Source organism: Halictus rubicundus, chromosome 6, assembly GCF_050948215.1.
Source record: "Halictus rubicundus isolate RS-2024b chromosome 6, iyHalRubi1_principal, whole genome shotgun sequence".
Taxonomy (NCBI): Eukaryota; Metazoa; Arthropoda; class Insecta; order Hymenoptera; family Halictidae; genus Halictus; species Halictus rubicundus.
In genome coordinates this window covers 14,770,803-14,793,980 of record NC_135154.1, presented here as the reverse complement: position 1 = coordinate 14,793,980, position 23,178 = coordinate 14,770,803, and the positions used below count along the sequence as shown (strand labels likewise).

The window sequence follows — 23,178 nt, the reverse complement described above, 5'->3', positions numbered from 1 at the left end:
TAACATCGAACTTACTAAACCTGTATACGTTATTAATTTTCTTTAAAGGGAAATAAAATTCCATTTTCCTGCTGTTGATATTCTGCCATTACATAATATAGGCATTAAATGAATACAAATTTTCTTTTTTCTCTACGAAATTGTAAATAACAGGTTTTAATTACTTAACCCGTAGTGCAAGGGGTTAAAACATGATAAATACAATTGGAAACATATATTACGTATGCTCGTTCACGGAAATATTTGAACAAATCAAAAAGACATAAAAATAGGCAGATCTGGCGCGTTAAACGATATGTAAATTGATTATAACGAATTGCAAATGCGTTCGAGGATTTGCACAAGTCGAAGATAGTTTAAACATAATTTATTTTAATCGTTGAAATAAATCGTTACAAAAAAAAACAATAAAATAAGAACTTTCAATAAACTACTTTCAATAAAATAAAATTACCATACTTGGGATATCAAAATACTTTCGTGAACGATTTGCACACAACTTTACGAAATCAATCTACTATGGACCAGTACATATGTAAAATAAAAAATATGCACCACATGGATTAAACAAAAATAAAATAAAAAATTATAAACAACAAAATAAATATACATGTAGCATTGCATACGAATAAATGATTGTGTTATGAACGATGTTTTATTACATGTTAAGGAAAGAAAAAAACAGTTAAAGGATAGGAAGTAAAAACCTTGTGAAAATGAAGATTTTTCTGAATCCTTCACCCAGTAATGGATACGGATGGGAGTGGACCGGAGGTATTGGATCCTGATCTTAATGAATCTTCTCTTGATGATGGCAGGTTATCGATTAACTAAATTAAAAGTTGAGAAAACAAAAGAATTATGTGCATTATTACTGTAATTGAACAGATTTAAGTACTACTGTATAAATGATAAAAACATGATTAAATTCGATATGGTAACATCAAAAAGAAAGTCGTTTTCGATGTGTTGGAGAATACACACAATCATAAAAACTTGGGAATTCATGTAAGGGATTCTGCAATATTATTGAAACCATTTGTTTACTATCATTGATTCTGTTAAAAAAAAAAAAAAAAATAAAAAATATAAAACCATTCATTGCATAGAAATTACATATTCTTTATGTGAAAAACGTATGTATAATTTGCAATTATACAGCATCAATATTTCTGCTGCAAATATTTTCATGTACCAATGTCAATTAATTCAACATGTGTTTTAGACACTATAGGGTTTAAGCAATGTCTTTAATCACCTCCTGTAATTCAGGTTTTGTGAACATGTGAAATAGTTTCTCGGGTGTCATTGTCATTACTTCTATGTTGGTGTCATTCAGCTTCTCTTCCATGACCTGCTTCAATATTGTTAAGGCAGCTTTAATTGCTTCTTTGAGTGTCATAGACTGGAATAAAAATATAAAAAAAGTTGAACATTATTTTCTATCCAATTCAGCATAAAATATGAACAAACAATGATCGACTTACCTTGTGGTACACTTCTTGCAAATTTTGTTGTGCACCTTCGCTTCCGGAACCAATGGCTTTCGCGTCGAACTCGATGAAAGTGCCTGAGGGATCTATGTGATACAACTGAGGTCCTTTGTCATCAATACCGGCAAACAACATTGCTACTCCAAATGGCCTCGACATAGCACCACCATCGTCATCCCTATCTCCAAATCGTATAGCTAAATTGGACACAGCTTGTGCCGTAGATTCCACAGACATTTTCTCGTTGTAAACAAACCAATGGTTTTGACATTCTGCTCTAGCACGATCGATCATTGTCCTAGAGTCAGCTATTAAACCAGATGCAGCGCATCCAATATGCTTATCAATTTCTACAATTTTCTCTACTGTCGTAGGCTCCATTAAGGAAGAGGTTATACGCTTTTCCACAGCTAACACGACACCCTCGGATGTTGCTATCCCAATGGCAGTGGAACCAAGCTTGATCGCTTCAATAGCATATTCAACTTGGAATAATCTCCCTTCTGGTGAAAAAGTGTTAACACCATGATCGTATTCGGAACGTGTTAGAAACATCTGAAAATAAAAATATATTTGTCATTACAAACTATTCTATATTAAAATAGTCTATTATAACTGATTCGCAGTGTTTATCATACTGGTTATATTTGAACGAGAATTTTAAGGTTATGATATATCACTGCATGAATAAACAAAGTTATTATTACTTGAATAGCGAGTTGTACGAGTAGTAGATCTTTAATATAATTTAAATCATACTTTTATGATAATTTTAATTGAAACATGTTCGAAATATTCAGTATGTATCCAAATAAGTGTAAGGTTAGATTGGAATGACATAGCAAAACGTTCGGATTTACTTTACTGACAAGCAAACACGCAGAATTAAATCTATTTTTTTATTTAAAACACTTTTTAGAAAGTAAGGACACTTACCTTCAAGTTGTTCTTTTTCTTCAGTTAAAGTTCCTCGAAAATTGGTTTAAGCCGACTTGACAAACGCTAGTCACGGAGGGACTTGAATATAATGGCGGGGATAAATCTAGGGACGTGTATATTTTGGTCGTGGTTCCATCTACCAACTAATATCTGCTAACTTCACAGGAGAGACAATAAGGTAGTTTCACACGTTTTATGTATTTTTACATAATGTTTTCAACACGTTTTGTTTACTTTTATACAGTTGTTTTAATTAATTGGACAAAATAAAGTGTCGTTTTTTTTAGCTTTTATAAAATCTTGGAAAAGAAGTGCATTGTGATATGAACTTAATGTATATGAACTGAACATATACATATATAGTGAGAAGATCTTTCACGTATGTTTTGTCTATGGTTTATATTACGAACTGTATTTGAACAAATATGAAGAATTGCAATGAGTAAAAGAATTCATTAGACATTGTAAATAAATGTGTCAGTGATATTGTCACGATGAACACAAGAAACATTAATCTTTTACCCGAATTTCAATCTGCTTTCACTCAACAAAAATGGGACAAATTGTTGAGCCTTCTTAACCCTAAATTGTTTGGAACTCTTCAATCAGAGTATGACTTAAAATGTATAAAGTATCGCACGAATTAAAAATATTCATTCAATTTAACACACCTTAAATTTTCAGGGATTTAATTGCTTTTTCAATCGTAGCGAAAACAGCAGAAATCCTTACAACAGGTTCTTGTGTCCCTAACATTATAAAGATTGCATGTTTAAAATGCTTGGGAAATACTTGTTTTAATACCTATGCACATAAGGAATATAATTCGACTGATAATCAACATGAAATGCCCTTTCATGAATTATATTCCAAGCTAGTCACACACAATGAAAGTTTAGAACATGTAGAAACCTCAGATTCGTACCCATTCCATTCACATTTTCCTTATGAAGGTGTTATTGAATGGACAACAAATTTCATCAAATCGTGTAAAATTCATAAAGGCACATCAGATGAACAGATAGAAATACTTAGATTAAGTATTCAGTTTTTATGCAATCTATTCTCCTTTGCACACAAAGACAATAACTTTCCAGAACAAAATGATATTCCTAAATTTTTAATGGACCCTATGTTAAAAGACATAGTAATGTAAGTGTAGATACTGTTACATTAAAATATTTGTCATCTTTGGAAGGCTATTATAATTTATGTCTTCTATATTTTAACAGAAATCTAACTCAATCAGAACATATTCCACTTGTTAGAGTATCATGTATATTTATTCACAATGCCTTGAAAGAATTTCAAGGAGAGAGCTTCATGAACCAAGAGAAAATGCTGTTATGTTCACAACTTATCAAACCGATTAAAGAAGGTTTTGATAGTGCAACCGAAGCTTTGATGGATCTAATCTGCCAAGCAGATGTATTAACAAACGCATACAATGATCTAAATATCGAAGACAGATTATATTTATTAGAATTGATATACAATAAGCTCTCTGACTCCACCTACAGTTCTAGGGAGGAGCATCAATTTACAGAAGACACAATACTATTTTTATCCGAAAAGTTTTGTAAAATGAGTGACTTAATATTGAAAACTGCTGATTCGTATTTAGACAATATGGAACCCACAGAAATCATTATTCTTCTTGATATTCTTGGGACTGTAACCTGTAGTTCATATACAAAAAATAATAGATGTTTACTCATTAATTGTACATGTAATTATGCTTGCATCTAAATGTCCCTTTCTGTATTTAGCAAGTACCTAACAGTATATGTTTCGCAGATCTTCTGAAAGCTATACAGGAGATTGGAAAAACGTCGAATAATTATTTCACACCAATGCAGAAGCTGAGTGATGTACAGCAAATGATGCAAGATTCCAAAAGTGACGAATCAAACGAAGATTCGAGCACAATGGGAACCGAACAAAGTGAAAGCAATACAGCAAGAGAGCGAAGAGATTTACACAGCCACCCTGCTTTTGGTTTCAAAGTGGGTTTAATAAGAATTATTGGAAACATGTCGCACAGGAACAAGGACTTCCAAGATCTTGTAAGTACAAATCAGTTTTGCTCTATTTCTGATTAAATTTCCACATTCATTCGCTTTGCAATTTTAAAACATTATAAAATATTCCTATGGACGAATAGATGACTAGAATCCGAATTTTAGTGCAGATTTTTTTTACGTAATTATGAAGTAGTTATTATGAAAACTTCCAGGGTATTTTATTTCATATCCAAGCAACAAAGTTTAATTTTTGTGTTAAAAAATATTCAGTTGAAGTGCGAGAAGTACTGAAGTCCGAGATCGAGTTGAAAAATCAGCAAAGTGCGATTGCTAATTGATACGAAATTATTAAAATGGAGTCCAGTCGGAATTTTCGAACGTTTGAGTCTTTATGATAGAATCGCTGTGGTTTAGAAATAAATAACGAGGGCATATCGAAAATCAATGCAACCTGACCGCCAGCTCGAACAAAATTGGCTCGATTTTCAGGGTATTTTAAAATATATTCTGACAGAAATTTCGAACGTTTGGCGGCTTAAAAGCATAATTGTGCAAAAATCTTGTAGAAAACTTTTTAATTTCTATGCAAAGTTTAAATTGTTTTGACCCGCAGTCGCGGCAGTAGGAAAACAATCGCGTATCCTCTGTCGGTAAAGCGAATATTATCAGAAAATTCTAGATCGCAAGGTCTATCAAGTGGCGCTCAGGTGCGAAAACGGGGATCGATAGAACTACCACGCGGAATTCCGTAGATCAGGGAAATTCTGATAAGAAAGAAATGATCGAGCGACTCGGAAGGTAGTCTTTGGGCTGCTCACGAGTCTCGTTCCCTTTTTGCAGTCTCGTCTTTCAGACAATTATTCATTCATCAACCTGGCTCGTGTAAGACCATTTCGCTCCATAGATCATTCCCTGACACGTAAAAAAGAAAGAGGATCGAACGGGAAACGTTAAGTTGGAAATAAGGGTCTCGTTGCTCGGTTTTTATCGCGCCTTATGCGTACAGGGTCATGAGTGATCGCCATTGCCCCTTATTGATTTCATCTCTACTACGATGTAGATAGGGTACAAAAGAAGGAGCCGATCGCGCACTGTTGTGCACTGTTCAAGCGCGAACAAAGGAAAATTAAGTATCCTGTCTGGCTCGAAGACGCGGCAATTTGGCTGGGATCGGATACCGCGTTAATATATTAGCGAGATCGAAGTACGACCGCTTTCTGTTACGTTCGAATAATTTTATTGGCATTGCACACACGGCCGCAGAAGCGTGAATACGAGGTCTCGGATGCTGCTTCTTCCTCTTCTTCGTCGTAGTCGTCGTTGTCCTCTTCTTTTTCCTCGTCTTTGTGTTCTTATTTTTCCTTTTCCAGGTGTCGAAGGCGATCGTGTTCTTAAATTTCATTCTGTAAACACACGTACGCACCGTTCTTCATGCACGATCGCAAAACGCTTATGGTCGCGCCGCGATTGCTCGTAAAATTACGCACGGCACTCTTGTGTTACAGTGTTAACAGAATCCCGACGTGTTCGCGAGTTGTTTCGCTGGAAGCAGTCGCGATAATAAAATTCGTATGTACCCGTCCCGTTTATGACGACCATTGCTGAACATTTTCGAGAGTAGATCGTCGCCATCGTACGGTCCCAAACGATTTTTCTTCTTCCTCTTCTTCCATCGATCGTTCTCGACTCCGCGCCCCCTTGTCGAAATTGGCCCCCTTGAAACGGACAGGTTTTCGTAAACATGGTCCGAGATGTACCTGTGTATTATCTGCCATAACTTTAATGAGTGAAAAGCAGTGATAATACCAGAGTGTACATTAATATAGAACGTATTAGATCGTTGACGAACTAACTTTTTTCTACCTCTGGTTACCAAGCACATTAATCCTGCTATTCACCTAAAAAATAATTGCACAAAATATCCTCCTGTAGTTTTTCGACATATTGATCCAAGCACTCTTATCTAATGAATAGTCTCACATTTTGAACAAGCACATCCAGTCCCAATCGCGGAGAAATAGAAAATGGTACAGTATCGAAACTAGTAAATGTTTATGTTTGTTTACGGTGCATTATCGATAAAAATAAGGGAAGTAAATGTTTATGTACGACGTCGGTCGGTTTACGCGGCATCGCGGAGTTTTACGCGACATAATATTCATGCGATATTTAAAGCGTCCTCGTCCGACAAGGGCATAAGTTCTGATGACAGTGGACGTTTTCAGCTCCGTGAAATGGACGTCGTTCCTCTGCTCCTGGACTGTTGCAATATAGACGCGAGAAATCCTCGTGAGTACACTCGCCGACTCGTATTTGTCATACACACCGTGATCACCGTCCGCGCCGGCAATGATATTTTAACCAATTAATGCCGCCTGTTACCGCGAAACGATTAAACTTCCTTTAACGCGCAGTTATCATGCAATGGACGATCTTCGCGCTGCGGAATTTATGCGAGGGTAATCCGGGGAATCAGGAGATCGTTCGGAATTGCTCGAGGATCGGAGTCGTCGAGAACAGCGTGCTGCAGGAAATGGGAATGGCGCTGCACGAGGATAAGGCTGGCCAGAAAATTGGCATCGTACCTTTGCCTCGTGATAAGTAGATTGCGTTCTACGAAATCACAGTTTTCTGTAACAAGAACAGGTGCCAAATAGACATTCCTTTTTACGTCAATAATTTTAACTAGTCCAGTGTAATACATCGATGTCCATTCATTTTTAACACATTCGGGGCTGGCAGACTTTTGGAGAAAATTGTGTCGAGATGAAATCCTTTATTAATTCTCTTCTTTAGAAAGTCTCTGCAAGATAGTCTTCAGAATTTCTCTACAAAATGATAAGCTTTTCCTGTCAGCAAAATGAAAAGCAATGGAACGCTTGTACCTATCGTTCTAAAATACATTAGAGACCTTATTGTACAATTCACTTCACCTGTAGTATGTCATTTCGTTTTACGGTCCAAGAACTATTTATCATGTTCGTTAGAAAGATTAAATCAAGCAAGAATAGTGCCATCAGCCCCGAACGTGTTGAATTCTTCTACAGTTTTATAATTCATCTACCCATTTTTGTCATAAATGCACAGAATCCATAGTCTAGTAATAAGAAGTAATATTCTCGCTCGTAATTCTTTAGAAGCTTTTACATGCTGTTAACACATGTCTCTAAATGAAAGTGATAATCCGACGATTATAATACAACACACAGTGCTGCCTTTTATCTCAAGGATACTTTTGAGAACACTATACTAGGAACAACGCTAGCCAGAATACCAAAATACAGGAAAGAAGCCTTAGATTCAGCAATGAGTCCTGCCAAGATACAAGAACCTATTTAATGCTAGATCAATCAAACGACGCATAGTCGTCAGACAAGAATACAGACACACGTTCTGAACCCAATTCTAACTTAATATAATAAATATAGCAAACGTAACAAGTAAATACAACTTGTTCAATGTTCTCCGGACCACTTGATATATATGAAAGGAAAATAAAATGTTTGTTATGGATACGATGTTATGATTTCTGTCCTGAACACTCAGACGTTCATAAACAGGAAACGCTGTGTGGTCGCGATGCAAAGTCGATTAGTTTCCTGGAACGAGATCGGCAGCCTCGCGTTAATTATTTTAGTATTTACTGCCACGAGGCGGCACGTATCAATAGCTCACCGGATAAGGTATCGGTGATCTCTTTATCGAGAGTTAGGCGCAATAATTATTCGAGAGTTAGGCCGGTTGCGCGCGTATCCGCGCCGCGTGTCGACTGTAAAGTAAGCCTGCAATTATAGTACATGATAGACACTATTACATGAAATATGATATCGCATTGCATAAAGAGACATTATATCTGCATTCATGGCTGAGTGATTTACGGTACAATGAGAGCCGCCACAGAGTTCACGGTCTATTAGCAGTTACAAATGCAGCTGCGCCAGTCCCGTGTATCGTAATCGCCATGCGAATCCGTTTTCGAACGTGAATCCTGGAATGAACAGCCAGAACCAATGGCCGTGCTGTTTTTTTAAATGGAACGTCATTTTTTGGACTCGTTTGTGAAGCCAGTTTTTATTTTATGGATACAATTATTTAATAGAATAGCCACTGTTATGGTTCGAAATTTAGGAGTCTGTCTAAAGTGAATTTGATTTTATTTATAAATAATTATTATGATTTTCTTTTCAAGCAAAGCTCTAATTGACTATCGCTAATTTGACGAGTGTAATTTTTGAATGGAGCAAACTAAACTTGACTTTGTAAATTTCGTCCTCTCTTCAGTTTCACCACAATTATCTGGCTTTCCTTTTCAAGCCGGCCTCGCTAATTATCTAATTTTCTCGTTTATTAACGCAGATAAGCGGCCGCGTAAGTTAAAGGGAAAAGCTAATGAAGAAAGTATAATTGAACGAACGGGTTCTAGGATTTTTAAGGGATTGGTTTCGGTAGACCAGAAAGTGGCTCTCTAAAGGCATTAAAGTGCGAAAAAAAGACGAATCGTGAAGGCGACGAATAAATCGTGTTCGGTATATCTTGTATTAAATTTTACGAGCATTTAAGTAACGAGAATCTCTCGAAATTAAAGTGGTGGCGCGTTCGTGCGAGTCGTGTTGTTCTTCGCTCATTTAATCGAGCTCTCTTAATTGACACTTTGATCGATGCTTTCGCTGTCCGTCATTAAATTCGAATACTTCACGATTATTAATATCCTTTAATGTATAACATTATCTCCTCTGGCCAGGCGTAAATCGATTATACCGGAAGTGCCGAGCCGGCCGCCATTTTCCTTTCTAATGGAATACCACCAACGTAGCAACCGGGCTGTCGACAGTGTGCATACACTCTGCTGTGTCCAGATTCCAATAGAAATCGACGGATAATTAGATCGATATCTGCACCGAAGGATATATTCGTCCGACACGAGTCACGTTGTGTAAACGTTTTACAAAAACTAATGATACGTTCCTACTAATAGACGAACACGTGATTCACAATCCGAGCGTGTACCGGCCAATCGCTCGTGGATTTATGGGCCATTGTGAGCAAAGAATTGTAGCGATTCATTATCATTCGGTATTAGTTACGACATGACCGCTTGATTTATCTCGATGATTTCGCTTGATTTGCGATTGCGAAGTCGCGAATCCCAAAATTAAGTTTTAAAATCTGCCATTTGAACCCCGCCGTAATAAAAAAAGCCGAGGATAGCCTTCTAATACTAAAATACTGCTTCTGCTGCGTGAATTTGATAAACGAAATCAATTTGCTATAAATGACTTGAATTGCAATTATGTCCCGACCTCCTCGTGTTTCATGGTTGGTTACCATCGATCGAGCAGCCTTTTCCATATCGAAAATCTAACAGATAGGAGAAATGAGAACCAGAGAGACGTATCGGAGAATCAGGCGACACGCATCAACGGCGGAAGATTGCTTTTAATTTAAATATCAAGCGATCTCGAACGATTAATCTCGGTCGGCTATAATGACCAGCAATTAACGCGAAATTTATCAGCTAATTATACAGAGGATTAATTGTCCGCCGGTAATGATTCCTTTATGAAGCGGCGGGCTAAAAAGAGGAGACAAAAGGGGATGGGGAAGGAAAGACGCATGCTTGTTACACCTTGATGTGTTCTCGCGACGCGTACGAGAGCTACGATATTATCTCATAATTAAAAGAAGAAAAATGGTACTTGGAATTGTACTCCAGAGGAACGAAACGTGTAGCGTCAACCTTTTTGGCTGTGCAGACCATTTTTTAACTATTGATGAGTACTGAAGATATTTATTCAATCAATTGTGAAATAAAAACTCTGTAACCGATCCTTTTGACCGGTGCGGTGGTGGTAGGTTTAGTATTAAGTTTTTAATCCCGGAAGCACACGCCCTTAAAATCTTGTACATTTCTTTTGTTATCTTTTTCTGTTTAAGTACATTTCGATGTGTCACTTAGCAATTCGAAACGCAACATTTCGAGGATCCTTGCGCCCCATAAATTCATTCGAGGCGAAGAGGAATCTTGTCGGACAAATCTTGAAAATTTGGAGAACGCGACGAGAAGCAACGCCGGCGTCGAACATTCGCCGCAGGATTTTTACACGGGCTGCATCCTTCCATAAAACCGAAGTAGAAACTCTCATTTTCTTACCGATGGGATCGCCGATCGAGCTCGATAGCTCGTGGAAAGGAGAGGAGGCTCTAGCCGTGAACGCGAAACCGTGCTCGCGTCCATGCTTGCCGTGGCCCACGAAATGTGTTTTAACGACTGCCCCACACGGCGCATGAGCCATAAATGTTGCGCCAAGCTGGAGATTCGTGTAATAGCCACTAAAAGCAACCTTCGCCCCTTTATGGACCGTAAAAGCTCGGATATTTGGAACGAGGAAACCGTCGAAACTTAAGGAGAGTGAACCGCGAGCGCTTGTCTTCGGAGTCGGCATAATGTGCTTCCTCGTTAGGGTTGTACCGGACGCGATTTTTGATCGCGTGCAACACTCGCTGAGCGTTCCACTTGCTTCAGCGTAATTTTGGACGCATTTGAATCGCTCCAGCGTCAAAAGTAAAATGCACTCTTTACGATTGCAAACATAATTTTTATTAAATATTATAAGAGAATGATGGTACTAACTCGTACGTACATACAAAAATGAAGAATGTAATTCTTTCGTGTTGAATATTGATTATACAAATAATTGTACGATGGTACTGTATGTGTAAAAATGTAAAATTTTACTTCATACTAGCAAGTTCTTGGAAGTTCTACCAATCATCTTCTTCTTTTTTTTTGTCCAGATTCGGTGACGTTAGGGTGTAATGAGATCTCAAGTCTTCGGAAGCATAATTAATACTTTGTATTAATTGGTCACGATTTTTTTTTTTTTTTTGTTATAATTAAATTGATTTGAACTTTATCGAAAGTTGCCGAGTCAGGTGAATCCAATTTCCTGAAGTTAGCTTTCTTTAGTCGATTTCGTCTACACATTTTGCTACGTTTTCCTTGCATAAGAAACCGTCGAATGTGAATGAACGTGATAAATGCATACCCACGGCAGGGCAATGGAAAAAAAACGGAAACGGTTCCGTCTGAATCGACCGGCAGCGAACTATGAAGCAATCTAACTGGTACAACGAGCCGCCTTGCAACAAGTAGGCCAATAAATTAACATCGTTAATTAGCCGCTAATTACACTCCGACCGGCGGATCGTTTGATTTATAAGAGATTAAAATGCTCGCGTTGCCCGCGTACCTGTTAATTTACGCGTCTAATTAAATTTTCAAATACGTTTAGGAAAAGTTAATCTGTGGGTCGAGCGTAATGTAAACACACGGTGTGTTTGACAGGTGTTCTCAGAAATTGGAGATTGCCTTTCGTCGGGTTCGTTGCAAAGATAACTAGTATGCCTGTTTAAACAATTTTCACTAGTTCCTAAATGCTATGTACACCGGATGAAATTCACGAACTAAGTATTATACGTTCAAATGCTGTATTGTAGATTTATTTGTCCCGAGTCCTCAAATTATACGGCAAATTTTTCTCATTTCTTCTTAATTAGTGGTCAAGTTGAATGTGTAATAATTTCAAATTTATGATAAAACATTAGACTTTCTAATTTTTGACTATTACATGTTCGCCATTGAACAGAAAATGTCTACCATACACGCAAAATACTGTCACACGACAAGAAAAACTATAAATCAAGCTGCAATAATAACAGATTTATATGAATACAGGGGTGTAACCACGTTATTCTGTTTCTCGATTAAACTTAATGCATTAACATTTAACGCGAAAATCATGCGGCGAACACTATCGAGTCTCTGGAAACGTCGTCGTAGCGACGACTAGGTATAGTATAACGACGCGAAAACGCGAACAGAATGCGTCTGTTCGGACGAAAGGAGCCACCGACGCGACGCGCCTTAAAAAGAAATAATAACAGCGCGAAACGCTGGTAAAACTTCTCCTCCCACCGTCGGTGCAAAAATAAAAGTGCGTGGCCCGGCCCGGCCCGGCCCGGCCCGGCGGCGGTAATTGCCTCGCAAAATTGAATCGCGCCGCGTTAAACGCGGACTCGGCAGCTTCTTGGCGAACCGGAGGACCGTACGATAAACGATCTCGCAAATAAACAAGATCACGCTAACCGAACTAATTATTTAAAACCGTGCGGAGCCCTTTTCGAGGGTTGGCATTGCCGTGCCACCGATGGGATGGGATTCCGGGGTTGGAAGAGACCGGGTGCGGGTGTATACAGGGTGTCTCACCTGAGTTTGACGTCTTCATCTTCTCGGTATTATTGTTCGCAAGGAACAATGCTTCAGACGATAGCTGAATACGAGACGGGCTAAATTCGAGTAATTCTTTCATCGTTTCATTTTTCAATTTTAAAATATTGGAATTATTCGTTTCAATTTCGTTGGTGTTATTAGTTCTTCCATTTTTGTGCTGATGGATGCATGAGGATCGTGTGAAGGTCAACATTGTTTCTTTGAATGAAATTAAAAAGTGAAACGGAAGAGGTTCAACAACCGAACAGTTGCAACACCAAATTTTTTAAACGAATAGACTGATGATTGTTCTATATTGTTTAATATATTTAACGATATTTTGTCACGATCATTCTTTAGATATAAGGGCTGATAAGTCTTAGGCTGATTGAATCAGTTGGTGTGTCTGATCATGACCTGCCGATTCTACTTCCTGCAAACACATACTAGTCTGCGGATTTTATGCATGCATAGTAAAAATGACTAGGTGAAAAACTATGTTATATTCTCTTCAGCCCAGTAAAACTATTCAAAGAAGAAATACATTTCTAATTGACTTTTGTTTCTTACAATTACTTTAGAAAACTTTTATTTTGCATTAAGATCAGCAGCTTATTTTTAATTCGCCTTTAAAATTGTTTTTGGACCTCTACTTTCCTGGATAATTACAAATTAATTTTTATTTGAAACATAAAAATATACGCCGAAACCATAAACTCCGACTAAAATGCTAACGGAAGCCGTAGAAAAATTCTGTGTACCAAAGTAAAGATCAATGCAGAAGAACCTGAATTTTCAGTCACGTTCGAGAAAAAATGTAGTTCTGCACTTTTCGACAGATATGTCTTCACGGAATCATCCCCTTAGCGGCGGCAAATCGGAAACACCCTGTATATGGGGGGGGGAGGGAGGTAGGCAGGAGGCAGTAATGGGTAATTCAGAGCCCCCATGATGGCCGAGTCCGATGCAGCCGGCGGATTAATTAATCGTCGCGAACGATCTCCATTCAAATAGAATCCGGATAAATTTTCCGTTCTGGTCTGTTTGCCGCCGGCTGGCGATGTGGGCATTATCTTTACGACCTCTCAAAGAAGAGACGTCCCCGGCACGGAAAGGATGAACGCATGCGCGATACGGCTGCACAACTCCGGTGCACTCTGTGGAACCGGAGAACCTGTTATCAAAGAAACAGTGGCTGGGAACCGGGGCCCAATTATCATCCGGCCGACTCCGAAACTCTCGTTTCGTCTCCGATCCGTGACCGTCGCCCTTGGTTTCTATGTTTGGCATCGGCAACGTGTTCGCCTTTCGCGTCTCGCCGGTGGGATCGCCTGTCAAATACCAGTGAGGTGTCACAACAAACGCCGAGTTGGACAGATAACCGCTGCTCACCTGTTCGTACGGAATGAATAAGCTGCAGTGAACGCTGGGCGAAGATAGTCCGATGAAAGGGGAACGTGCAGAACAGTATAAGGACGCAGCCAACGTGGCTGTTAGGTGACTTTAGTGTGAAGGAGTTCGTAGTGCGCGGGACACTTACAGCCAATTAGATTGCCGTCTAACGATCCTGGACTCGTTCTCTTCTTTCGAGGATTTGCATCAGGACAGCGGAAGAAGGTGCAACAAGTTTCGGTCCTGAATGATACCGGGTCATCTATGATGATAAAGGTCGCTCAGAAACGGAAGATTAAAAACGTTTGACAAGATCTTAGGAAGATCGGCGCCGATCGACAGTCCTCGTTCCCTGGACCCGTTCACTTCTTCAGGGGATTTTCATGGGAACGCAGGTACACGACAATAAAGCGGAATGAAGCTATTCGGGGAGCAGGTAGCCCGAGCCCAGATAATGATATCGCGGCGAACAGTCCGGAACTGTTAGACCGCGCGCGATCCACGGCGTTTCAATGTTTCGAAGTGTAGCGTTTCGCCTGGGCAGCCAGTGGAAACCGCCGTTTATCCGTTCCCCCTTACCCCGGCGAGACAGGGCCACGGTAAAAGAAGAGAACAGGAACTTCGGTAAATTGTAGTAATCGCGGGGCTGTCGGGTTGTAACCACCGGTTGCACGGAAAGTCAGCGCGCGATTTATCTCGCGACGCTCGGCCACCAATCAACCACAGCCGGAACGAGCACAAAGCGAACATTAATTAACGCAAAGTGTCCGCGGCCGGGTTCGCTCGTTTTCACCGTTCCCGGTCGAACGCGATCTTTACGGCCCGTTCCCTGGCGGGAGCGAGATTCGATTCCGATCCGGGTGGTTTCAATCGATCGACGGTCTCCGAGACGGTCGACACGAGTTTTGTGGATCTTTCGAGACACGTGTACAAGTCCTGGCGTTAACACCAATTTCTCATGGGGACCGGATTTTAACCCTCATCAGTCGTAACTTCTTCGTGAAGAGGACTACGTTTCGATTCTGTAAATGTCAGTGCGTTCGTGCGACTTTTGTTGGGTGAACTCCGCGGTGTGTTTCGATGATAAGTGGCGAGAGGAACCTCGCGTTGACAAGCCTGATCTCTGAATTGAGTCAGGTTTGTTACTATTAACAGACTGACAGTTGTGTTGTTCATGTATACAATCTCGAACAAGGGTTCCGGAACACAGTTAAAGACACTGATCCACTTCTATTCTTTAGTCTTCAATATAGATCGAATTCTAGAATAAACAAAATCGATATTACAGTAAATTTCATCTTTTAAAATGCATCTAAAAAGGCAAGTCTTTCTTGAAGAATTCTCTCGTACAATATCATACCACTCTCGTTACCAATATTTTAAACACGCTGTGCTAAATTCGGATGTCATTAATTTCTTCTAAATCGAAATCGAATGTATCGATATTTGGTGAATGAAACTCTAGGCACGCATTGAACACAAAAATTCATTCTTTTATAAAAAAATATTATCGACGAAACTGTGAAGGGGGATCGTAGGGCACGGGGTTGAAAGAGTAGACTCTCAACTGAACAAGAACTTAGGGTTTTTTCCGAGGGTTAGGACAATTTAAGGGGAGAGAAAAAAAGGTTGGTCGAAGCTTCAATCCTATTATGCTGATGATAGCATGGTCTGATGGTAGCTTCGCGAGCGACATAACCGAAAAAATCGCACGGTCGATCGACGACATTCTTTCGCGAGGAGAAAGCGTCGTGGTGTTTATCGGACGGGCGGGATGATTTATGAAAACGGGGGACGTACTAATTACTCGTTCGTGTGATCCATCGTAGGACGTCGTCGTCGGGAGGCGAATTCGCTTGCACACGAAGCTGAAAAGGGACCGGTTGTCCCGTTGACGAACGCTTGTCCTCGCGTGTCGTGATGAGAAGCTCGGAGCTGCTTTGATTCCGCAGAAATGAAGGAGATCAGCCGCTTGTTGCTTGGGTAAGTACTGTTACCTTGCCTGATAATGAGTCAGACTCGAAGATTTCGATCAGAGTCCGCTAAATATGCTACCCATTTCTTTGAAATCGAAATACAGTGATTTCTCTATATATGTCGCCAAGGCCTGGATGATAAACGTCGCGGAATTACCCCTACTACCGCGGGGTATACCCCGCGAGGGGCCACGAAGCTGTAAGAGTGTAAACATAACACGGTTCGAGTATGTCTGCTTGACGATACACGACGCTGGCAAGACCCGTGTTGTTGACATATATCGGGAATTCACTGTACAATATTATTCAGCTAGGAAATTATTATTATGTGAATGTTAACAAGATCAAGGAGTTGCTTTTTCGTACTTTCTTTAAACATTCGAGTCAAAGCCGATAAACGTTCAGCGTTAAACATTAAAACAAATTGTTGATACTGCGAAGCAGGCATTCAGTTAACTTGGAAGGTTATCTAAAAAAATTGGTCTGAAGCTCAAACATCATTCTTGAAGACAAATTGGATAATTCAATAAAATTACGAGTAGAATTAAAATCCACGTTGCTTCGTTAGAATTGTATGCCGCGAATTTTAAACTTCTGTTGTTTTATTTTTGTCCATTGGCCGTCACACTGCGCGAAGGGTAGTAGAGAGAGAATGGGTCCTCGTTTCGCTGTCTGCGGGCCCGCGTCTTCTCCGTGGGGCCCCCGTTCCCCCCGTTTCTTTCTCACTTGGTCCCCAGAGCTCTCCTCGAAGCCCGGTGTAACAATGGCTGCCCTCTAATTATCGAAAGACCGCGGCACTTTAAAGAGATCCCGAGAGCCCATCACGGGACCTCCGTTTCGTTCGCTCCTTAAAATCTCTGCCTTCCCCCCGTCCCTGCACCAGACCACGCCAACAATAAGAACAAGAAACGACATGATCGCGCCTCGTGGAAAGTTGGTTTCGCCTCGCGAGATCGCCTACCGAGCCGCCACGGTACTCTAGATCGTGGTACTCGCAGGAAACAATTCCCAAACAATTTACTCCCCGAACGTAATTTTCATCTACTTTTTCCTATTCCAAATCGAATGACTCCAAAACGAAACAGGAGTCGCCAAATCACAACACTCTAGACCGCCATATTAACAGGAAAGATTCTATACACTATTTTTCAACTCCTTAAAATTATTAACAAATAACAGGGGTGTTTCCCCGACTCCTACAACAATTATGTTACAATTGATAAATCAGATTTTTACTGTATATAGAAATCCACAGTCTAATCTTCACACCAGAATTAACTGCAACCAAAGTGACTCGTTTTCAATTTCCTTAGGGTGCGTGTCCATTTGAGAGTAAAACTGTCGCGAGCTACTCTCGCGTGTCGAATTCGTCGGTGTTTTATTTTGCACGAAAGGAATAGCACTTTCCGATACCATTCGAGAGTGCTATTCCTCTCGTGCAAAATAAACCACTGACGAATTCGACTCCCGAGAGTAGCTCGCGACAGTTTTACCCTCAAATGGACACGCACCCTTGCAAAGCGAGCACATTCGGTGACGTTTAATGCAACTTTTGATTGCAACACGAACAACAATGAATGGTCTTGTCGAACAATTTTTCACGAAAGCGTTCCGCGATTTCAATAAAGTAGAATAAAAGGGAGAAAAGTGGGATTGCCGTTTCCTGTGCCGCAAAAACGTCCGAAACGACGTCGCCGAGCCCGGATGTCGCAAAGTGGGGGCACGATGTGAACCGAGGCGCTCCTGCCACTGTAGATCAAGATGTTGGCTTCCGGTTAGTTGACGGTGGGATCGTAGAAGGGAGAAAAGCCACGCCGGTTAAGAGAAAATAGCGGTTCCAGGATGGGGAACGCGTTCGAATGGGCGTAGCCCAAGCACGCTCGGCTGGACCTGTTGCTCATTGCTTCCTATTAAATACTCGCGCGACCCACGCGCGAAAGGAGTTGGTTTTGCTGGTGTTAGCAGCCAATGACTAACGGTGCGGCCGGGCTCTCTTTCACCGTTCGTTTCTTCTTTCTCTTCCTCCGGCGCTCGATGGAAGTTAGTTCGACAAAACAGAGTATACCACTTTAGCGGAGATTCTTAAGAATTCTAAACAACAGGTTCAACAAAATTGAGTTTTCTTTGTTGCATAGATCGTGGACATACTTGAGAAATGTGCTCTCAAAATTTTGCAGACGAATTCACGGAAATGACGATGTTAGAGACCATTTAGCGCGACGCAACAGAGTTCGAGACGCTGCGCTGAGAAACTTTAAACGCGTTCGCTTGGGAGTCTAAAATAAATAAAATAAACATTTTCCACCTGAATGACAACGAACTAGAGTGAAATAGAAAATTATTTTCATTCTAATATGTTTTTACTGTTTTAAATTAAACCTACTCGCTTTTGTCATTGTTGAATATTCGAAACTTTAACAAGATAGAGCAGAATGTCACTATTAACACGTGTTCAACGAAAGTTTTTTTACCATTGCTCAATAATATGAATTGTTTTACTGTCACAAGGTTAAAAAAAAGACGTAAGCAGTGTTGTTCCATGAAGTATTTAAATCGATTAGCCAAGTATGAAATAGGAATGACGTCAGATGCGGTTTTCGTGGAAACCAGACGAGCGTTTTATTGTTTCTATCGATTAAGGCGCATTGGTTGTAAAATCGCGATAGAAAAAAAAATTAATGAGAAATCTAGGATGGAATAGACGTGCAGCGATCGTGCAAATATTACTAGAACGTGTGCTCGTTAAATGCGCGAGTGCCGCGTCATTACGATTCGACGATTCGAGAGATAAGGTTTACGACGATTCCGCGGTGCTCATTGTCCGACGCGAAATTAAACTGGAATGCGTCGTCCGGCTGCTAAGCGGATATGACAGCGCCTTTAATTCCGGCACGTGTGAGGTAAACCGAGCAAATCGCCGATTTAAATCGCGATCACAAAAGCGGACGGTTGCCCATTGTTTTCTTGTTCCTCTTTTTGCGTCTACCCGTGCAATGAAAAAAAGCATGAACAATTTCGCAAACGTTTTCATAACATATTTACGATATACTTTTATCCGATTTACTTGATTGCTTGAAGGAAATTAACAGTTTTAGTATTGTGCTGCTCGGTCCACTGCTTAAAGATGCATGTGCATGTTGAGGACCACTGTTGTGTTCCGTTAGTTTTATTCGATCCAAAAGCAAAGTTTGCAACTTTTGTAGCCACAAAATGTGTGGATTATCTAAATCGTGACCCAATCAATGAACACATTTCGACACATTTTTTTCCCCAAAATGTTCTTTACGTGAAATTAGACGAACAATTGTCATTTGCCAGCACATCAACAAAAATTTGAGTCAATTGCGGGGATACATTAATTCCTTGCTATTTATTATATATATCTAACATCGAATACAGTGTTTCCAGTCCACCAAATTGAATGAAAAGAGTCTCAGGTAGAAGTGTGATATTTACCAGTTGTATAACAACACCAGTGGCAGCTCGATCAGTAGAATTTTCAATTTTTTCACACGTCAAGTCAAACGTAGGCCAGTTTCATCAATTCTACTTTGATCAACCACTTTTGAGATTTTCGGGACACCAGCTCGATTCGCTCGCTCCTCGATCAAAGAACGACTTAATCTCGCGCAGGATCGAGGAAGACAGCGCCGACGGAATAATGGGGGATCGCTCGATCCCGATTCTCTTTTCGTGAAATGAAGCCAAAGAAGAGATCGATGCTTGGAGCCACGATTCGTCCGAGAAAACGGCAACGCGTTTTCTTGGTCGTTGCCAAGAAGGGCCAGGAGGGGCCTACCCCAATCTTTTATATCTTGGTGCAACAATGCCCGTTACAAGGCTGAAACTGGCTAGCCCGTGTGCCGGCCATTGTGCCGGCGAAACATCTGCTCGAAATACAAACCGCTAATAGAAACGCGGAGAAAGGTGCTGGCGAGAGGTGTGTTAGGCGCTAGAATGACGACAGGAGATCGAGAGAGAGAGAGAAAAAAAGAGAAAGAGGAAGAAAGGGAAAGAGAGAGGGGATGACAGGGTGGAGTAACATCGAAATTGTGTGAAAAGACGGGCATAATAGAGAAACAAGGGTAGAATCGCACGATACGCGATACCCGGCCAGCTTCCGCAGGTAATTTCGTTCTCAGGCTGCTTGCGCTCCTTTATTCGAGAATCACGATTATTCTTTGTGCTCTGACGCGACACTGTAATACCAGAAGGACTTGCGCTGCGTCGAACAAGCATAGACACGATCAGAATTTTTGCAGTGATGCGAGTTACAAAGGTGGAATACTGAGATTTCATTTTTGTAGTACTTTATTGTAATACGAACATGCAAGACCGGTTTCAGAATTTGTATAATTCATCGCTGATGGTGGTTTATTGTCAGCGAAAGATATTATTGGGCTGCCTGCAGGGAAAGAAGAGAACGAACGTCTTGTGGTCTCCATTTCAGTGCAATTGGACGTTTAGAAGATTTTTTTAGTGCTAACTATCGCAAGAAGTGCACGAGATTAATGGACAATTTATGTCTAATTGCCACTGATCTTAACGGGTAAAATTTCAAGCAACTAAAAGTGTCCTCATGGTAAAAATAATTTAAAAATACTGTCGCTTCTTGTTAATGTGCAAGCACGTTTCCTTGCGTTTTACAACCCGGCACATGCCACCAGTGCATAAAAGTCCACGGTCAAATAATCAGCTGCTTCAGATAATCGAATTTAGTCTGAACAAGCGAGGGGGGGGGGGGGGGAAAGCAGTATTTTTCAACGGAGTAAGAAAGAAGATTGTACAATTTCAAAACCGTAAAAAGTAACGTTGAAAAGTAAGATGAAGCACCTCAGTATAATATCTTCTTAATGCCGGTGCCAGAAAAATGACGAGGAACACGAAGGTGATTAAATTTTTCCATAAAACCCGAGCCGAGAGTTTCTCCCAAATATTAATCTAAACGGGAAAGCGATAAACGGGACGAACTTATGTGTAGGACGATCGAGGGTTTCCACGAAATATTCGTCGGTTATTTACAATGGAGTGAGATACAGCGACACCGATAGCCATCGAATCCGCAGGATCACCTGTCGATGGCGGATTTACGACTCGCCGCGGCGAGGTGAAAATTTGTGAACGGACTTTTATCGTGGTCGCGTGTACCGGCACCGGTGACAGCATTATTACGCGGCGTTGTCCATAAAGCATTCGGCAATAGGGTCGCGGCGTAAATAACGCGATATCATAAAGCTAATGACGTCCCATTAAAGCGCCGCGTGAAATCTGCGCTCTCGAAGTTCACGCGGCGGACAGTAAACATTTTTACGACGGTGAACCAAGAAGACCGGGGGACCAGCGTACGCGCGACCATAAAACGGGAATCCACAATGAGCGCACATTGTAGCATTCTGCTCGGCCCGATCGGACCCCCTCGTCCTGTGCGAACGGTATTTTGCGACTTCCGGCCTGGCCAATTCGTGCAAGTACTCTTATCATTGGGAACAGTAACACTTGTGTTACCCGCAGTCACTATAACACTCCTGCGAGTGTCAACGATGCATGTCCACAAAGGACACTATTTTTAGTAGTTTGTTTGCGCCGCAAAGAATCGTCTACCGAGCCAAAGACGTTCTTCAATTGTACAAAAAGGGAATTCGCATGAACGTCGTCCAACTGCTTGTTACCTTGTACAATTTTACTAGACAAAAGTGAAAGCGAAGAATGAATTATTTAATACCACAAATAACAATCGTGACAATTCGATGGCAATTCTTCGTCGATTTATACTTTCAATATTTCAACGATAAAATTGAAGATGTGAAAAGCAGATTGTCGTTGTGAACGGTGTCAATAATGGATCATCGAGGCGACAATAATTCGCAGCACCTCTGTTCGAGGCGCTTTCTCGATCGTTTGTCCTCCAACCCGTGCGTTCGCCCCTCTTACCGCGGATCCGGTGTACGGGATAGTGATATACGTACCTACATATGTACAGTCGGCTGTCTGAAACGTCAGGCTGTGCAACCAGACATGATTCCTGCCGTTTGTTCCAGTCATTCCAATAAAATGACGGAATAGTCCTGATCGTGTCGCCGGCGGCGTACCCGTTCTCCATTGTCAGCGCATAAACTGCTGTTGAATGGAGCGAGCTGTCTGCTTCTGGAAAATAATTGATATTCTCAATGGAGATGTCGGGCCGTCGAGTATGCTGATTTGATCTGTTTATACGGCTAAATATTGCCAATCAAATTTAAATACATTCAATCGGACTATTTCTCTTCACTTGCCCAATGTTTCTTTTCCTAACCCTGCATATTATTAGATTTTCGCTGACACATTATGCGCATCAATTTAATATTAATTCATTGGGAAGGTACAAGGTAACCAAGAATGATCGTTCCGTTTTAAATAATATTCGCACAAAACCGCAAAGATATACGCCAAATAAAAATCCTATGCGTTATTGTTTCCCAGCCGCCATCAGTACCTGTGAACTCAACTTTTCCGATTCGCGGAATTTCGAACAGCGATTATTCATGCTGTCCCTTCGTCAGTCCACGGGGCTACCGCGAGGGTCTGTGCACGCGTTACGGGGCCCCCTGAAAACCGAAAACACATGCCGTACAATTACGGAATAATAATATAGAATTAATGGGAATTCGCGGACGGAGGGTGGAGGGGGGCTGTCGGTTGTTAACACAAGGCACGCTTGTTTCCTCGAAAATCGAAGGGAACCCGCGCGTCGGCCATTAGCGGCCGCAGGATCCGTCCTTTGAATAAAATTCTCATCGGCTGTGTATATTGCCCCCCGCCGTTGCACAGTTACGTTTTCGCATGCCGCGGGCCTATAAAGGGCAGAAAATTGCCGACACCGCAACATACTAATTTCCAACGTCCCGCGAACGGGCTCGAGGGCCACCGAAGGGCTTCCCTGACTGTCGCGCATAAAAATGTCGCCTCTATCGCGACTTCGTACCTTATTTCTCTTTAACACCACCAAATGACCGGTTTTTCTGTTTTATTTTACAATTGGGGGCCACGGCGAAAACAAACACACACGCGCATACGTTCTTAGCTTTCTGTGTCGTCGCAGCGAGTCG

The 23,178-nt window shown here is 40.9% G+C and overlaps 3 protein-coding genes across 4 annotated transcripts in view; 2 read left to right on the top strand and 1 right to left on the bottom strand.

Moving 5' to 3' along the window:
- Positions 1–563: 563 nt before the first annotated feature.
- Prosalpha5 (proteasome alpha5 subunit) lies at positions 564–2,539 on the bottom strand. The gene is made up of 3 exons (XM_076788997.1): positions 2,430–2,539; positions 1,488–2,048; positions 564–1,405 (listed from the first exon to the last, which is right to left on the bottom strand). The coding sequence occupies exons 2-3, from the start codon at positions 2,046–2,048 to the stop codon at positions 1,238–1,240; spliced, it is 729 nt and encodes a 242-aa protein (XP_076645112.1). The 5' UTR covers positions 2,430–2,539; the 3' UTR covers positions 564–1,237.
- Positions 2,540–2,632: 93 nt separating this feature from the next.
- Positions 2,633–7,969, top strand: LOC143354725 (uncharacterized). Of its 2 annotated transcripts, none has more exons than XM_076788995.1 (6): positions 2,633–3,042; positions 3,117–3,584; positions 3,665–4,161; positions 4,230–4,498; positions 6,682–6,745; positions 6,871–7,969. In XM_076788995.1, the coding sequence occupies exons 1-6, from the start codon at positions 2,927–2,929 to the stop codon at positions 7,059–7,061; spliced, it is 1,605 nt and encodes a 534-aa protein (XP_076645110.1). In that variant the 5' UTR covers positions 2,633–2,926; the 3' UTR covers positions 7,062–7,969. The 2 variants fall into 2 exon arrangements, with proteins under 2 accessions (XP_076645110.1, XP_076645111.1); XM_076788996.1 differs by having other exon boundaries at positions 2,965–3,056.
- Positions 7,970–15,898: 7,929 nt separating this feature from the next.
- The window catches only part of LOC143354740 (protein Wnt-7b), a 104,230-nt gene continuing 96,950 nt past the window's right edge, over positions 15,899–23,178 (top strand). The window contains exon 1 of the mRNA XM_076789017.1: positions 15,899–16,100. Within this exon, the coding sequence (XP_076645132.1) occupies positions 16,072–16,100 (29 nt within the window). The 5' untranslated portion in view covers positions 15,899–16,071. The remainder of the gene's footprint in view (positions 16,101–23,178) is intronic.

What these genes read in the sequence shown, in the direction of transcription:
- LOC143354725 (XM_076788995.1), top strand. Translation starts at nt 2,927, where the DNA reads ATGAACACAAGAAACATTAATCTTTTACCCGAATTTCAATCTGCTTTC. An exon ending in TTTACTCATTAATTGTACAT is followed by an intron (nt 4,162 to 4,229) that starts GTAATTATGCTT and finishes TATGTTTCGCAG; the next exon opens with ATCTTCTGAAAGCTATACAG. An exon ending in ACAAGGACTTCCAAGATCTT is followed by an intron (nt 4,499 to 6,681) that starts GTAAGTACAAAT and finishes GGACGTTTTCAG; the next exon opens with CTCCGTGAAATGGACGTCGT.
- Prosalpha5 (XM_076788997.1), bottom strand. Translation starts at nt 2,048, where the DNA reads ATGTTTCTAACACGTTCCGAATACGATCATGGTGTTAACACTTTTTCA. An exon ending in TGCAAGAAGTGTACCACAAG is followed by an intron (nt 1,406 to 1,487) that starts GTAAGTCGATCA and finishes TTTTTATTCCAG; the next exon opens with TCTATGACACTCAAAGAAGC.